This window comes from Perna viridis, chromosome 3 (assembly GCF_037379345.1).
Source record: "Perna viridis isolate PV_CMFRI_1.1 ecotype Kerala chromosome 3, ASM3737934v1, whole genome shotgun sequence".
NCBI lineage: Eukaryota > Metazoa > Mollusca > Bivalvia > Mytilida > Mytilidae > Perna > Perna viridis.
The window spans coordinates 41,782,222-41,801,918 of NC_142447.1; the positions used below are offsets into that span (position 1 = coordinate 41,782,222).

The following is a 19,697-nucleotide window of genomic DNA, read 5'->3' on the forward strand; positions in this document are numbered from 1 at the left end:
AATTGACATTCAATTAGTTTCTGTCAAAAAAGGAATGAATTCAAGGATGATTAAATTGTGGGTGTTCTAACTCAACCAAGAATTACATTGTATTATAAACTCATTTTGGTAAAAACATGCATTAATTCACTGACGCAAGGTATAAACATTCACAGACAGCTGAAGAGTGTTTCTTCCACAGGAGACATATGATTTCAAAAGTATGATGATATAATCAAATAACAAAAAAAAACATTGTAAAGAACATATGCTGCTACAACTTTCCCTTCAAAATTAGCTATTTAATATGATATAATGTTCTAACAATGCATATTTGTAGAACAATAATCCATTCGAAGAACCCTTTCACCTCAAATTTCACATCCATCATCTGAACAAACAGTTCAATAGTAGGCATTGATTTACACTTGTAAAGCAACAAGATGTTACATAAAATATAACCAATATTTACAGTCCTATTGAAGCAAAGTAAATTCATTCATGGCAAATGTTTGAACACAGATTTTCATTTAGCATTGAAACATTATCAGAAAGGAAAAGCCATTATACTGACTCCCATTGTTAATTCTTTGTACCTAAGAACTTTTCTAAATCACTAGAGGGACTTCTCATGTATTTTGTCCATTGAATATTTAAGGACTTCCCCTACCAGGGAAAGACCTAATTGTTTTTTTTTTTTTTTTTATCCTTCCGTTATTTGCAAAATTTTCTTTGACATGCTCTTCCCTATTCATTTTTCAAGATATCATTACCAAATTTGGACCATTGATAAAGCTCATTAAAGACTTATACAAGATGACCCTGTGAAGAATTCCATAATCCATTGTATAAGTTACCTCCCTTTTATTGGCATTTTTTTTTAATATGGTCCTCCGAACTCATTTTTTAGTGAACATGTAGATGTCATCAGGTTCAATTAGGTAATGATCCTGCTAAGGATTTCATTACCATCTTTAAGAGTTATGTCCCATTAAAACGGTTTCTTTTAATCGCTCATATCTTAAAAACCATAAGAGACAGAATAATTCTGGAAACGGTTTCATGCACTTAAGTAGACGGCCTAATTAATAAACAAATTTGTATTTTGTTATCAAACCATACAGGAGTTATTTCCCTTGAAATATCATAATTAAGTTTTAAAAATTTATATTTCGAGAACCGGAAGTTGTAGAGACGTTGGACCTTCATCAATGATCTTTGGTCCATGTGACCTTTCATTTGCACCAAGGTCAAAGGTCACAGAGTGCTAGTTTTTTCCCCTTTCAATATTTACTTTGGCAAGGCCCTGTTGCATTATCTTTCAAGATATCATTACAAAGCTTGGACCATCGACAGACCTTTCTTAGGACTTTTACAGGATAATCCTGTGAAGAATTTCATTATCCATTGTAGAAGTTATCTCCGGTTTATTAGCATCTTATCAAAATGGTTAATAGGTCCCCCAAACTCATTTTTCAGGATATCATTATCATGCTTGGTGAACATGTAGATGTCATCATGTTCTATCAGAAAATAACCCTGCTAAGGCTTTCATTATCATCTTTAAGAGTTATATCCTCTTAAAACAATTTATTTCAATCCCTTAAATCTTGAAAACCATAATAGATAGAATCAATCTAAAAACTATTTCATGTACACAAGATGAATACCTAATGAAAAAACACAAACATGTATTTTATTATCAAATCATACAGGAGTTATATCTCTTGAAATATCATACTTAAGTTTTTCAAATTTATATAAGAGAACCAGAAGTTGTAGAAACATGCGACCTTCATCAATGATCTTTGGTCCATGTGACCTTTCATTTGCATCCAAGGTCAAAGTTCAGAGAGTGCTAGAAAGCCTTCTCGCTGCAAACTACAGGCATTGATATTGAGAAAACAATAAGAGATGAGTGCATACAAACAGTGTATAAAATGACCATCTCGATAAGCCCTACATTTTGAGACCAAATATACCACTGTCAAACCGTATGTTCAAAAGTTATGACAATTTTAATGTTTTGCAGAATCCGGTTTGTGACCTTGACATAAACGTATCACCTTGACCTTGTAAGTTTTTTCAAGGTCAGGTAATCCTAAGATGTATGGTGGTAGTTTCATGTCTCTACGACTTCTGGTTCTGGAGTTTGTTATTGCATCATATTTTAATAATCACTGGGCTCAAAATGAATTCCAAACTTGCCCAAATTATTTTGTAATTTTGTTGTATATGTTCTGCAAATTATCATACAGTTTTCAGATTTAACATATCGTGTCTAGTTTTGGATCAATTGAAATTCTAAGTTTTGAGAGCGGGGGTATATATTTTAAAATCCACAGCAAACACACAAATGGTCATTCCACAGAACAGCACATCCGAAATATCGATGTTTTGTCTCAAAATAAATGACTTGGGTGAGGTCAAAGAGTGGAAAACTTAAGTTGTTTATATAGTTAGGTTGTCGCATATCAAATTAAAGGTCATAATGTGTACATCTCAAATTTCAATTTATTTATATAGAAAAAGAACCCAGTTGGGGTTAATAAGTGCAAAATTCCAAAGTTGACAGAAAGTAGGGTTGTTATATATCTAACAAAAGGTCGTCGAGTTGACATTACAAAAGTCATGATGGGAACATCCACAATTGTATTTGACAAGGTCACCAAGCCCAAAAAGTCAAACTGTTGTAGATATTTTAATGTGTATATTACAGAGAGAAAGTTTTCAAGCGAAAGACCATCGAATTGTTTAACAAACAATTGAAATATTAGTTTAATCTATTTTTATATGCCTAACAAATATTGCATAAGCTATTCCTGCTTTCTGTGTTAATCAAGTGTCAGTCTCTGTAAGAATCAGGCAGTGTGAGAAACATGGTATGAAAAAAAAACCACAATTTTGAAATTTGTACCATCAGAATTAAGGAAACAAGAGGCTCCAAGGATGGCCTGAATCCCGCACCTGGTTAAAGTTTGTCTTTCAAGAGCAATAAATTTAACAAGGAGTTGTCCTAAAATTTTGACTTGAGAAGACTTTTGTAGGACTTATCATAGGGATCATTTCAGCAATTGAAAGTTTCCTTCTACCTATTATAGTTTTCAAGATATTGGCTGAAAACTGTATAAAAAAAAAACCAAAAAAAAACAAAAAAAAAACAAAACATCTTTCATCTTCCAAGGGCAATACCTCTGACAAGGAGTCATCTGACAACTTTGATTCTTGAAAACTTTTGAAGGCCTTATAATAAGGATCATTTCAGCAACTGCAAGAGTTTGGCTAAACATAATGGTTTTTGGAGATATATGCAATAAACTACTGTCGGACCCCTATATTCTATTTTTAGTAATTTCCACAAATCAAAAATCCCTACATCAGTTCTATGTAGGATACCTCAAGGAACATTCATACCAAGTTTGTTCCAAATGGTAAAGTAGCGTCAGAAGAGAAGAGTTTTAAAAAATTGTTAACGGCGACGACAGATGACGCCAAGTGATGGCAATAGCTCACATTGCTAAAAAGTCAAGATTTTCACATCATTTTGGTAAACTGTGTTATGTTTTCATTGTAATGAACAGGTAATGAATATTTCAAGGGCAGATAACTCTGTCAAAACCCTCAATTTTTTAACATTCTATTGAAAAATTTCTGAGCAAATCCAGTGATGCAGAGATCAAATAAAGGTCTTTTCAAAAAGAGAAAGCATCTTTTGAATAAAATTATAAGGTCAGATTGGTGGAGTTTCGATATGCATTTTTCTGATTTTTCCTATTTCGCCTGATTTTTACAAAAAAACTTACACTTAATTTTGCAAAGGTAGGAGGATATGTACACAGTGGGGGCCTCTCTAGAATAGTCTGATAAGGTAAAGATCCATCCAACTGTTTGTTTCCATTACTAGCAAAACCTTAGTAAAATGCACTAAAATCTGAGACTTCAAATGGTTCACCAAATAAAATAACCTGTCTTCCTATTCCTATTAAATGTTAAGAAAAAAGAAATTAACCAACAAAGCTATTATTCCATTTATTAATTTCCTGGTATCAATTGATATTAAATTACAAAATTCAAAGGGATATCATCTTATAGCCAACAAACAGGTCATGTTTCACTTTTCTGTGGTCATTTCCAAATAGTCCACTACTACATTTGGTTCTTGACCAACTTCTAAAGTTGTTAGACCTACTTAAAATCATGATAACCTTGTTTGATTACCAAAAAACAAAAACAAAACAAAACAAATATTATTGTAACTGATGTCTAGCAGCTGATTTGTCATGTGATGTACTAAACCTGCCTTCCAGATGGAACAATAAACAAGAAAAAATTTAACTCATGTACAATATGTTTGCACTCCATCAAAATATCATGCAGGCCTCACTATACACAAAATATCTGATACAAGGCAGATATGAGGTTTTAATACAGCAAAATCATTTAAAGGGGAAAAAATCTTTTCACTAACAAATATCCACAAATCCTTGTGTGTTTATTTACATGTAAAGTAACCACACACTTACCAGGAAAGCGCTTATCAACATTAGAATTTGTTAGTGTTTTCATTGCAAACTTTTATATGAATTAATGGAAACTGGGAATTACTAACCAAAATCATATTATAAGGTAGTGCTATATCATTGGTTCTTAATCTCCACTCGAAACATTGAACTGGATACACATGCCCAAGAAAAATAAATACATCTTCAAATAATACCAGAAATGGCAGGTAATTTCCTGTAGAGCACACAGATGCAGTAACAATGTTAAAGAAGGTTTTGCTCATTTTCTGTCAGCTATAAACTGGCATACTAAGCACAGTTTTGAGATAGCATAGACTGCTTCTTATATCTTTATATGATATGGTGATTGGTGACAAAGGAGTGGACTTGGGATTGACAATCAAGTATACAGCTCCTGTAAACTTTTCATTAATTTTCAGTTATAATGTGTATTTTGTGCAGTTGTGTCAATTCCACAGCATTTGCTTTATTCTAAATCCTATTAAAGAAAACAAAAACATAATATCCCTATAGGCTCACAACAATTTTTTTATCATTACTGCAGTGCTTTCATTTTTCAAGGGGCAAAGAAAATGTTTTTAGATAAAAAAAAAACAGCAGAAAAGATCTTTGACATTAGAAGCCTCAGTAGGAGACTCTCCAAAGTAATGAATGACATTCAAAATCTGTTGACAACATTCAAGTCAACCTACCAATTAATGTCAATGAATAAGAATTTTTTATTACTGTTGTTAAAGGAAAATTTTTATACTCCAGCATTTTTTTAGTTAGGTTAAGGATTGGTAAAACATATTCAAATATAAATTAAAAAAATGTTACTAACAATATAAGTCACTGGGGAAAATCCTAACCAAGAACTAAGACATGGCCGATGGAGACTTGAATCATGATTCAACAGACCATTTTGACAAGTTGACTGTCCAAATGCTTCATTTAACATATAACTTAGTATCATAAAGACAATACATTAATATAATACATTTCTCAATTTCAAGATTTTCTCAAAACAAACTTTACAATGAAAATTCTTGCATGGTTCTTTCAAAGGATTGTTAAAGAAGAAATTGCCACTTTTACAATGCTATTCAAATTTAGGATGTAAACCACTTAGTTCATCATTATCAGCTAAAAACTGACAAATACACAATCTCACTAAAGTGTTTTAACATATCTGTTTATGTTTCAGGCATTATAATTTATGGTTAACAATTAAACAGACAAGTGTTTAAATGGGTACTCATAGATCAGTTAGCCTTGGGATACAGTACAATAAACTATCTAAATCTCACGTTCAGTCTTCATGCAGTTTGCTCATGATATTCTTGAATTATCATGTCTTACCAAATATGACAATGTTCATTTATTAATTGGTAATAAGTTTAATTGATACCGTCCTTTATTCCTTAACACACACAAATATCCACTGTTAGAGAAGTATGATTTTTCATGCAATTCCATGAATTAAAACGTAATTCTGCAGTCCTTTTCACCAAAAATCATAAGTGTAAAATTACTTGTAAGTTATGGTGTCATCAAATATCAAGGTATTGTGACGTCATAACTTTACTAACATATGACATCTTCATATTGTCACACAGTATATGTCGGCACAACCCCACCTTTAGCACCTGCGCACTGTCCCTTTTCTTTCGCTGTCACTTCGCTTCAAGAAATAACACTAATTTAAAAAATGTTTACGTGATGATTTAACAGCTGAGAGGTTATCTAATACTATACTGATACTTATTCAATGGATATTTTACTTGGATAAGTGGTTTATTTCTTAATGAATCCAACCTCCATACGGGGGAAGTTAAATGGAAAAGCTGTTACTTTGACAACGCCTAGGGAAATTTTTGTCTAAAAAATTACCATATTTGTCATATTAGAAAAGAAATAATTCCTTCCGGGGGTAGATGTGTACTCATTTCAACATCAGTTTGGCATTTATATTCTCATATTACACCTCACTGTCGCTTGGTGTTAAATAATCAAATATAAATGCCGTACCCATGTTAAAATGAGTACAAATCTACCCCCTCCATGAATTATTTCTTAAATGACTAATTTAACACAGAAGATTTTTTGTGAAATCGAACACAGTTCTACAGTAACAAAAAGAGCATTCATAAATAAATACTTCACTGATTTACCAGTACCAGTATCCCATTAATGATATCATAGAACTAAGAAGAAATATGTGATCAAATGCATACTGGTGACACCTTTGTCCTCCATTTTTTTAGTATATGGCCAAGATATAAACTGAGATCTCTAACAAAAAGTTATTGTTGCCAAAACCAAAAATTAAATTCAATAGTATGGCATACCTATATAAAGCTTATGTCAAAATATTGCCATGGCGATTGAGCATGAGAAAACTTCCAGGCCGGGGTATATTTTTAAACAATAGATCAAGTGATGCAAAAAATTCACTTACATGAAATCACACTATAAATCTGATAGTCCACTGTTTATTATATACTAAAGTCAAGCATTTGTACAAACACATGATTATACATATTTACAGAAAGAATTTTCTGGAGAATAATTCAAATAAGTGAAAAACTTTATCTGTCACAAGTTGGTACAAGGGCACAAATATCCAGAGTCTATACACATACTCTGAGATTAACACAACAGTCTATAACTCTGCAACATTAAACAAGGAGCCTGAATTGCTCACCTAGTTAAAGTTCGTCTTTCAAGGGTAATAAATTTAAAAAATTTTGACTCTAGAAGACATTGGTAAGACTTATCATAATAAGGATCATTTCAGCAATTGAAAGGTTTTTTCTGTCTATTATAGTTTTCAAAATTTTGGCTGAAAACTGTATATAAAAAAAAAAAACCAAAAAAAACCTGTCATTTTTCATCTTTCAAGGGCAATAACTTTGACAAAGGGTTGCTGAAAACTTTGATCCTGAAGACACCTGAAGGCTTAATAATAAGGAACATTTCAGCAACTGAAAGAGTTTGGCTAAACATAATGATTTTGGAGATACAGTCAAACTTCACTTGCTCAAAGTTGGATGGCTTGAACACCCGGGATTTCTTGAACACAATTCAAAGTACCAAAATTTTGTCCTATATAATCAATATGAATAACCATGGATTTCTCAAACACTCAAACTGACTAGTCGGTCCATTCGGTAATAAATCTTAGAGAATAACCCTTAATAACACATCAACCAATTTGTCAGCTTGGGTAATAAAAGGTATAAAAAAACTGAAACCCTTTCATGAATCAGTGTCATTTTAGTTAACTGCAGGTAATATTCAAGTTATTACATGTACTAATTAGGGAATGTTTGATCTGAACATAGTACTGATTAAAGTTCTAGAATGTTCTGAAGTTGGCATGATGAAAGCATCATAGGAAAGCAGATGAAAACAAATTATTGACTAAGGAACTTGAACTCTGAACGTTGTTAAAGGCATTTTTAATGTCCAAAAGTCAACATAATCTTCCGAAAGCGAATAAAAAAGATCCACGAACTAACAAAACTTCGTAGGAAGTAAGCAATTTCTAATGATAAAGTCGAACACGTAATGCCAACGAACAAAATCTGGAAAAAATACGAACTTCAATTTCTCAAACTCCCGATAACTCGAACACATTTCAATGGTCCGTTGTAGTTTGAGCTATCGAGGTTTGACTGTATATGCGATAAACTACTGTCTGACCCCTATCTTCTATTTTTAGTAACGGCATATAAAAAAACATATAATCCCATATGCTACCACAGACCTTCACTTCTAGTTACAGCAAGCAATGCTGCTAAATGGCTAAAGCACATAACCATAAAAATATCCAAAGATTAAAACATCCACAACAGTCTCACAAAACACAACTCAACAACAAAGTTGAGTCTCTCAATGACCATCTGCCCACCAAAGTAATCCCTAACTGACTAAAGCCTTCATCGTATATACTATTCTCCTCCATCCTTCCTCCATCGAACCCAAATCTACCTCCAAATATTCTATAACACATTAAAATTCCAAAACAAATTATAAATCACAAAAATGACATTTCTAAGTGCTTAATAGGGAAATATGACCTACACTATGTATTATTTACAGATTATAACTGTGTTATATAAAGAAGTCACCAAACTAACTACTGTAACAAATAATAATTATCAAAAACGAAGCAGGACAACTGAAACCATATAATGCAATACAATATATTCTTCAAAACTAATATTATAAATTTCCACCTTACAAAGTGTAATTGTTGCTTCCTACTTAAAAATAAACAAGAAAAAAAGATAGCTATCGCAGTAATTTTTTTTCTTTTGACTTATAATTTTCTACATTTCATTCAGGAAATAGCACATGGCACGCAATTTTAATTTCTGATACAGTTTTTTCTAATGCCACTAAATTATCAGTATTTGGCCAATTGGGAAACAGAATTTCTATCAGGTAACTTGCTTTTCCAGGAAGACTGTCTTTAAGGTCAAAGGGTAAAAAGTGAAACTATACTGACTGTGTCGGAAAAAAATTCTTAGTTTCATATGCAGCTACTTGACATGTAAAACAATATCCTATTTTATAGAATAACTAACTACAACCTGTTTGATTTCCATACTTAGCAGTTGAATTAGGTTTTAATTTCCTCTGGAGTTCCGAATTTGGCCATCTTGGAATTTACTGAAAGTATCATTAATATAACAAGAAAGGATATGGTGAATATGTCAGAAAGACAAAAACCTCAGGAATGAAAAATATCAGCCAAAGGTCACCCATGTATCAATAAATAATGAGGAAACTCTCACACCATAGGGCAGGCTGCAGCTGGGCCCAAAACAATATATACAGGTAGAGCGAAATAGGTACTCTGGTATAGACTCCAGCAACATGAAAAAAACTGAGTTTCTTTTTGAAACCAAGACATACAGAGGCCAGAAATTCCTGACTTCGGACAGGCGCAAACAATTACCTTATCTAGCAAAGTAGTCTTGAACAAACAAAAACCACCACTCATTTCATCTGCATATTCTATGGCACAAATAACCAATCTTAAGACAATTAACATGCTGAATCCATATTTAGTGTTTTCAAGAATGTTGGGATAACTGACATAGCCAATTTAAGAGAACCCTTCATGATCCTTCAGATCATAATCATCTCTATGCTAACTTTACCTAGCTTTCTATGGTGAAACTATATAGCTATACAATAAACAGTTACAAAAATTGTCTGAGTTGCAAAATCTGATGCACTATAGCACATTATAATAATGATGGCATTACGTAAATAAAAAGTTTCGCAGAGAACAGCATGACAAAACTGCAGCCAGTTCACCTTTAGGAAAGTGTGGACACAACAAAAAGTTTTGATACAATATTGCACAATGTTTTGAAATTCAATTTAAGTTTAAAGTTCTGCCTTTAGGGTGCTTTCATGGGTCACTTTGTACCCCATCATCTCAAAAACAGATAATGATAATGCAAATTTCAAGCATACTTCTTAAATTCCTTGTATAGAGAAACAATTGGCAAAAACAATTAATTAAAACAGAAGAAAAATACAATCTTCCAAAAAATAATATGTTGGGCTCCACTGATCCCTTGTTACTCAAAAACAATGAGAAATATTCCAATACTGATTGACAAATGCAAATATAGACTTCCAGAAAGAATTTAGAAAAAAAGTTCAAAATCGGACCAAAAGTAAAAAGTGGATTTTTCTGAGGTGTAGCCTCTTTGACCCCTTAAAACTCGAAAACTGTAAGAGATGTCTAAAATCTGTATGAAAAATGTAGGCTGAGATACTCGAAAGGAATCCAATAAAAAAGATGATCTTTAGAGTGGGACCCTAAAAGACTGAAAATGCTAAAAGGTATTTTACATCTGTCAAAATATCAAGACAAATTTTTATAAGAATTTAAATGGGCACGGTATGATATAACCATAGTTGTCAAACTGTGTTCACTTGGGGCAGCATGGGTACAATATTAGTTTTTGACAATCTCAAGCATAGGGACATACAGTTCATTATGGATACAACAATGGATTTGCTCACAATACAGCACAAAGTTAGAAATGTTCAAGACTGGACCAAAAATAAAAAAAGGCTATTTTTGGGGGGTGTGACCACTTTGACCCCTTAAAACTCAGAAACCATAAGAGATATCTGACAGATGATTGAAAAGTGCAGGCAGGGATTTTCATAAGGAATTCAATGAATTCTTTTTTTAAATCAGTCAAAAATTGAAAAAAGTTGATATTTTAAGGTTGTGGTCCTAATGACCACTTATATCCTCCTATTGTTAAAAAAATTCATTCAGTTTGAATAATTTTTACTCAAGTTATTGTAAATGAATGAATGGATGCCAATTATAAAGACAACCCACAGGGTGATACCATTTTATGACAAGACAAACATTTTGAGAGGTGGTATAAAAAGAATGGTCAAAATTGAATTAGAAATAAACCTCCTACATTATTTTTAAATAAACACCTATTTTACCCCTTTTGGCCACTTTAGAGGCAGTGACTGCATTTCTAATAACAAGCTGCCTCTAGTAGCAATAAAATCAATACAGCAAAATTTTATGACAATTGATTTACTACAACTAAAGTTATAGCAGGAAAGGAAAATGTAAACAAAGATAGCATTAAAACATAAAGGGACAGTAGTTTTTTGCAGTTAAAAAACTCTATTCTGTATTCCTCGGAATTTAGTAATTCCCAGTTATAATAATGTAGCAGAAATTCTTTGATGAGATGGATATAAATAAACTTACTTCCTTTCATTGACATACTAGGTATACACTAGTGTGGCCACTTTGACCCCTTTTAACTCAAAAACCTTAAGAGATATCTGAATGAATGAAATTTTTATAAGTATTCCAAGAATTTTTTTCTCAAAAATGGACCAAAATTTTAAAGTTGATATTCTTGGGGTGTGGCCCCTCTGATGCCTTAAAGCAATGCACATAGGAACAATGTTTAAAATATCCAAAAAATTGGATAAGTTTCACTAAAGTTATCATAAATAAACTTTAAAGTTATATATATATACAAACGTCTCAGACTGTGATGACTCTATTCGCTACACTGCTCCATCGGATCAAATTGATACAGGGAAGATAACGTAAAGTTATAGAAGGGTCTGAAAAATTCCCAACGATGTTAGAACTGTCAAATTTGCGATGTAAATTTTTGGTCGTTCCTTCCGTGGGACTCGAACTCCCGTGGGACTCGAACTCGTACCGCTATGACATCTATGGCAACACCGCCTACACCAAGTCTTTAGCTGATTTAGCTGATCAACCCACATGCCAATTATCAAAAGCCAACATCAAAAGATAAAAGGTACAGTCTGGACAAGAGTTTCAGGTCGAAGTTTAAGATTGTAGACCACTATCCATGTTATGCGACACATTGTCTTTAAGTGATCTACCCACAATGCCAAATATAAAAAGCCCAATTTGAAAGACAATTAAGTTACAGCCCAGGCATGAGTTTGTCACTGAGAAAAACAGGAATTTGACCTTGGGATCAAATGCCCAAATTCACGGTACGCAACACATTATCTTGATATGATCTACACCATGCCAAATGTCAAAGCCCACATCAAAAGACAAAAAAAGATACAGCCTGGACCCAAATTTGTCACAAAAAAACCCCAGAATTTTTACCTTGAGGTCAAAATTCAAGGTCATAGCCCTAAATCCATGGCAGGCAACACATCATCTTCATGAGATCTACCTACATGCCAAATATCAAAAGCCCATATCAAATGACAAAAAAAGTTACAGCCTGGACACAAGTTTGTAAGTGAAAAACAGGTATTTGACCTTAAGGTCAAAGTTCAAAGTCATTGGCCAATATCCATGGTATGTGAAGCATCATCTTTAGGTGATCTACACATATGCCAAATATCAAAAGCCCACATTGAAAGACAAAACATTTACAGTCTAGACACAAGTTTATCAGTGAAAAACAGACATTTGACATCAAGTTCAAGGTTATAGGCCAACGTCCATGGCACGCGACACATTTTCTTTAGGTTATCTATGTAAAATATCAAAAGCCTACATCAAAAGAAAAAAGAGTTACAGCCCAGATACGACTCGTAACGGATAGACTGACAGAGTGATCACTATAGGGTGACCACCATTTTAAGTGGGAGGGCCCTAATAACCACACCATTACATGACCAGAAAAAAATTTGGCTGTATAACACCTATTTCATCCCTATAGGCCACTTTTTTTTTTGCAGAACGATAGGAGCCGGTGACCCCAATTTTAACAACAAACTGCCTCTAGTATAAAAAACAATATACCAAATTTCATGACAATTGGTTCAATACAACTTATGTTAATGTACTGAAATGAAAATGACGACGACAATGACAAAGATAACAGCATTATACAACCGCATTTTTTGCGGTCATATAAAAATTCTATCTTGTGATTATCAGATTTTAGGTATTCCAAGTGATATATACATGACAGAAAATCTTTAATGAGATGGACATAAATGAACTTACATCCATCCATTGATATACTAGGTATTCGTGTCCATTAGAGGATGTCTCTACGGAGTTAATGGTACCCAGTGACACCTACTATTAGACATCAAAAATATAAATACCAGTCACACAATGTTGTCATTTAGCAGGAAAGTCTTCATAATCAGGATATCTGATTCCCTAATTCAGCAAAAAACTCAAGGGACAGCTCTTTGAAGCCTTATCTATCTTGACAGTTTCTTTTAACAATTGAGAAATGACCTTATACTTTATAAAGGCAATGACCTCATTTAATTTCCTACTGTGAAAAGTGTAGTTATACAACGAGACCAAAAATTCAATGTTTTTTTTCCTCTCCTTGTTCTATTGCATTTCTTACAATTAAGCATATGATCTTGTGGTCCTTGACAAATTGGAAAGCCAAAAACCATATAGGTATATACAGTCACTGGCAAATAATACTGGATGAACAAAGTACATATACCTGTCAGTTTCTGGAAAATTTGAAGGTTATCATCCATAAAATGTGTGATTGGCAAATACACAAGAAAAAAAGACACTCAAGTCTGAATACTAGTTGTTTGATAAGAAAAAGTAAAATACGCAGATGAATACATTCATCATAAACCAGTAGAAGTAGCAGGAATAATGCTAGTTTAGTATTAAAACTAAATATGGGCCATTTAAACATTTAACACAAGGCTCCCAGGAGCCTGAATCACTCACCTGGTCAAATATTTGCCTTTCAACGGCAATAACTCTAACAAGGAGTTGTCAGACAATTTTGACTGAATGAAGACTTCAGTAGGACTTATCATAAGGATCATTTCATCAAGTTTCTATCTATTATAATTTCCAAGATATTGGCTGAAAACTGCTAAAAAACGTATTTTTTTGCATTTTAAGGGAAATAACTACAGGTATAATACCACTATTAAGGGGAACCAGTCCCTTGCATATACCAGAAAATAGTTCGTATAAAACAAAGTAGTTCCTAGGATGCATTGTATATTTTTTGTGTTTTAACCAGTATACGCAAACTAGGTATCATCTGAAAGCCTATCATGTTTAAGTACACACTGAATACAACAGTTTTGAACTCTGATATAGAGAATAATTTTTTTGAGTCTAGATCTTAAGCCCATTGATTTGTCAAATTTCCAAAAAGGAAAGTAGTATTTTTAGTACCTGTCTACTTTCACATCACCGTTCTTTCTTAGAAGTCATTAAAGGTATGATGCAAATGTTATGAGAGAGTCTTTAATGGGTCCACTCTATAATAAATTCTGTTAAAGTTCATTATAATAAACTTGAAAAAAGACAGTGACCTTGCAAATTGCTTAATTCAACATAGAAAGTAATGGGACTTTTAATTGTGGTTTTACACCTACATGGAATAGTCTGACAATTTTGATCCTTAGAGGCCTTATAATAAGAATCATTTCAGCAATTGAAAAGGTCATTCTATCTATCATAGTTTTCAATATATTGGCTGAAAACTGTAAATAAAAAAGTCATTTTTCACCTCCCAAGGGCAATAACTCTTACATGGAGTTGTCTGACAACTTTGATCCCTTCAAGACTTTTGTTAGCCTTGTAATAAGGTTCATTTCAGCAATTGAAAGATATTAGCTAAACCTAACGGTTTTGGAGATATATGCAAAAAACTACTGTCTGACTCCTATATTCTGTATTTAGTAACGGCGGCCATGTTTTTCAACCGATCAAAAATCCAAATGGTCATTTTTAGGATACCCTAGGAAACAAAAATACCAACTTTCATTGAATTCTGTACAGCAGTTTCTGAAGAGAAGATTTTTGAAAGTAATAACATCAAAAACAGCAAAAAAAATGTCCAAAAATAACTTCAACATGGATCAACAGATTTTCATAAAAATTTGACCACAGACAGAATACTTTTACCAATGTCAGAATTTGGTTAAATCTAACAGTTTTGGAGATATATTCAAAAATCAGCAGTCTGACCCCTATGTACTATTTTTAGTAACAGGGGCCATGTTTTTAACAGATCAAAAATCCAAACAGTCACTTTGTGCAGGATACTTTAGGGAACAATCTTCTTAATCCATTCAGAAGTTTCAGAGATGTTAGAAGAAATTGTTAACGATGATTACAATGACAGATGCCATGTGATGGCAATAGCTCACATGGCCTACAGCCAGGTAAGCTAAAAATGAGATTTTCCTCTTTAGAACTCTAAGATAAATACAGTACAATGAACTTTCACCATCCAAAATTCATCTAACAGACATAACAGTACACATAAAGCACAATAAAACACAAGCTATCTTGCAAATAACCACAACAAAATTCCCAATCTTAAAAATAAAAACATATTCAGGCTAACTTTCATGCTGTCAAACAGTAGTTAAACATACAAGGTTTTAATATAATAAACCCTATAGTTGGATTATCACCCTTTGAAATCTTCCAAAATATGTTTTTTTATGCATATCATTAAGTCATGCTTTATAGGTTTAAGGTCTCACAAATCGATGCTAACATTTCCATTACTTCCATGTTAAAATGTAATTTTCTAAGTTTCACTGTGAATTCCCAAGACAAAGTTGCATATCATAGCGAAGCTTAGAAAAAAAGGTTTTCAAAATCATTATCCTAATGGTGTGATGATCATAGAAGAATACTGAAAATCCACGTTTTCCCTTTTTCTGCTTACTGATAACATGGATGCAAACTACTCACACAATAAACAATATTCATACACTTTTGTAGTAAATTACAAATATAATTTTAAAGTACACACCCTCATTAAATTTTTTCTCTTTTTTTTTTAATTCAATATACACCCAGATAATGCACTTACACTTAATGGTAAAAAAAGGGGGAATTACAATATGTTAAAAAACTCAAAAACTACACCACGGATTTTGATTAAAAATTGAACTTAACCTGTATTTCATGGTACTAAAAAACTGTGCAAAAGTAAAAAAAAAAATTCACTGATCAGTTCTAAGATTATCACCTGGAAACTGTCACGAGTCTGACAGATGAACGGTCACCAACTTTTTGGAGGGTATCACACAATACCTCACAACTTTATTATAGTCAGGGTATAAAAACCTTAAACACTGAACAACGCTGTACTTATTTTCCTTCATGCACATCCACATATATTGCCATAATTTCCTATACAATTTTATGGAAATACCTTAAGTGCTTGAGGAGAAGTTCAATTACAAAATATCTATTTATGGCAAGACAGACTGATTCATATACATGAACTGAAAAAACCAAAGCAACATATGATTTGGTAAGTGTAACTTGAAATAAATTTATAAAAAAATAGACACACATATTATAAATAAGCACCAACTTTTAGTTGACTTATATATTAAAACACACACTGCAGTTTTCGGAAATCAATTCCCCTTTTCTCTAAATTATGGCATTCAATGCTAATTTTTATGTCAACATATTTTTCCTTCTAAAATGTGATTTGAGAGGTATGAAATGCTAGTTTTGATAGTAAGAAAAATAATTGTGTCTGCAAAAAATTATTTTCCATATTTACCTCCCTTTATACTACAATGCTACAGGTAGGGAAGAGCAATAGATAATTGGTTACAGTTAGTCTAACAACCTGTTTTGTAAAAGTAGCACAAGTAGTGGGAAATAATTCAGGAAAACACCTGCTTCCAAATCATCTAAATATAGAGTGCATTCTCAAGTGTCAATCATTTATTGCCCCAAAATAATGTCAAATATCAATAAATTCACTAAAATACAGTCACCATCTCAATAACAGTTACTACATAAGATTTGTTTATTGTGCAAACCCCAAGATTTGCTTTTCATTAATTTGTTTAGAGAGTGGGAACTATCTGAGTGATGTTATTGGACAGCCAAACAATGTTCTATAATACGTCAACTCAGATTTTACCTAAAGTATAAATGATTTAGATTTTGACCAATAGGTTTATTATCATTGGAACTTAAGCAACACATTTGATGTTATTGGTCTGATTTTGGGGATGACTTTAGAGTTTACGGAATATTTATTGACTATCATGTGACATTTTATTGAGAAGATTCTTCAGCATTGCCGAATGCATATATTTGGATGTTTTGAATGACAGAAGCATTTAGAAAACTAATTAAAAACACAGACTTCAAAAAAAAGGAAAACAACACAAGGATTATCAATGTGATTGGATATATCTTATAGGCCTGGTAAGATAATTTATTTTCATAATTGGTCAAAATGACTGAAAATATAACAATGATGTTTAACACAACAGAGAATGGCACAGTGCCTACTACTACATCACTTCCTCCATTACCACCTAGACTGCCATCATTAGCAGAGCTTCTTATGCGCTATCCAGAATATGTCTGGGCTTTCAATCTTGCACGCTATGTTTTCCCAATCATAATTGGACTTGGAACTGTTGGAAATATACTGAGTTTTTTAGTTATGTTGAGAAGGACAATGATAATAACTCCCACATGTTTCTACATGGCCATCTTAGCTATCTCAGATACAGTAATTCTATATGTTGACTGCTTGAGAAAGTGGGTTTTTATAGTATATGGAGAAGATGCCTGGAATTTAAACACAGCTGCTTGTCGTATATGTTACTACCTCAGCTATTCTTCATTTCACTATTCAGTTTGGATTATAGTTGCAATGACAATGGAGCGGTTCTTTGCAATCCGATACCCACTGAAATTCTTAACAGTTGGAAGTGTAAAAAAGACAAAAATCGCTTGTTTGGTTATACTAATATTGGTTCTTTTGCTAAACTGCATTTTTACATGGTCTATAAAATTAGATAGTAAAGGACATTGTGTTCCTGAGGCAGACTATTATGACTTCCACAGCAACGTTGTTCCCTGGATTGATGCAGTATTTTATTCATTTTTACCATTTGCAATCCTCATTACCTTTAATGTGTTGATCATCTGTTCATTCAGAAAAGCAAAACAAAGACAAAAGACACTACATGGCGGCAACATTCCGAACAAATCCACAACACATCCTCGTACTTCCATCAATCACCGCATGACAGCCATGCTCCTATCAGTTACTTTTAGTTTTATCATTTTGACAGCACCAAAAGCAATATTACTAAGTATAAGGCATGAAGTATTCAAATTTCTCAAATATGAATTACTGGACCTACCTGAAATTGCCTTATACTCATTAATTAGTAGAATAGCTGATTTGTGTATATATACTAACCATGCTATAAACATACTTCTGTACTGTGTTACTGGACAAAGATTTAGGAAGGAGATGAGACAAATGTTTACTTGTCACAGAACAAGGAGAAAAAGTTTGTCAATTTTTTCATCAAAAACATTACAGTCATCACGTTATCAGACAACACAAATTGCAAGTAGCAATATGGGGTCGTACGAGAATTACTCCGGAATAGAATCATATCACACACTAAGAACTGTCAGTAGTAGTCTAGGTACAAATAGTAACGGAACAGGCCAAGAACAATCAGTACATAACGACTTTGAAAACTGTCTTTAAGGAGTGAAACAAAGTGAAATCATTTATTAAACCTAATTGACATCTAAAAGAATGTGTCTTTTTAATGGAGACAACTAAATGTGGTATTTCTTCTTTCCTGTCAATACATCTGAAGCCATCATTAGTGAATACTGTTTTTTATCTGATTAAACAAAAGGAAAAAATATAAGAGTCATTTTTTCGAGGTATTTAGTAACATCAAAATATGCACATACATAATAAATATGTTAAACTTTTTATTTGGTAAAATTGCTTTGAATTAAATTAGCTATACGTATTTACTAATCAGAATCTAATCACACATATTGGTTAAACCTCAATATTGTCAAGACTGACAAGGTTATCATTTCAAATTTTATCTTCTCAAAAAAATATAGTCTTTTTACTTGAAAGTGAATCTAAAAATTGGTACATAATAGCTACATATAGCCATATGACTGCTGTTGCAGGTTAAATTAAATGTGCAAAAACACCTAACTCTAATATCTCAAATCAAACTGAATGTATGTTATGATAAAGAACAAATGATAAGGAATCACCAAATAAATAACATCAAGGTCTTATATTGTTAAGAAATGTTAACAACATGCCAATTCCCATAACTGTATATTTTCTTTTTGAATTGTTATGATGATTAAATACACAAATCATTATTCCAATATTTCCTAAATAATATAGATGCAGCTTTCAGTTGATTTCAGAAAAGAAGTTTTCAGATGGTCTTTCTTCTATTTTAAGTAACAGCAGCCATGTTTTTCCACGGACCAAAAATTCCCACATTAGTTTTATGAAAAATACCCGAAGGAACATTCATGCCAAATTTAGTTCCAATTGGTCAAGTTGCGTCAGAGGAGAAGATTTTTGAAAGAAATAACATTAAAAATAGCAAAAAAATGTAGAAAAAGGACAATATCTCCAACATGGCTTATCAGATTAACACGAAAATTTGATGAGATATAAGCAAAAAACTACTGTCTTTTGCCATTTTTAGCAACGCCGGCCATATTTTTTGCCGAATAAAAAATCCCCACATCAGATCAATGCAGGATACCCAAAGGAACATTCATACCAAGTTTGGTTCCAGTTGGCCAAGTGTCAGAGGAGAAGAATTTTGAAAAATTGTAAAAGACGACGGACATCAAATGCATCCAAGCAATAGCTCAAATGGCCTTCAGTCAGG

The 19,697-nt window shown here is 32.6% G+C and overlaps 2 protein-coding genes across 5 annotated transcripts in view; one reads left to right on the forward strand and one right to left on the reverse strand.

Annotated features, from left to right (window-relative positions):
• The window catches only part of LOC148622309 (GON-4-like protein), a 97,655-nt gene that overhangs the window by 22,493 nt on the left and 55,465 nt on the right, over positions 1–19,697 (reverse strand). The gene's annotated exons all lie outside the window — the stretch shown is intronic.
• LOC148622310 (growth hormone secretagogue receptor type 1-like) lies at positions 16,743–18,671 on the forward strand. Its single transcript, XM_088572116.1, has one exon. It carries the CDS (start codon positions 17,237–17,239, stop codon positions 18,515–18,517), a length of 1,281 nt encoding a protein of 426 aa, XP_088428242.1. The 5' UTR covers positions 16,743–17,236; the 3' UTR covers positions 18,518–18,671.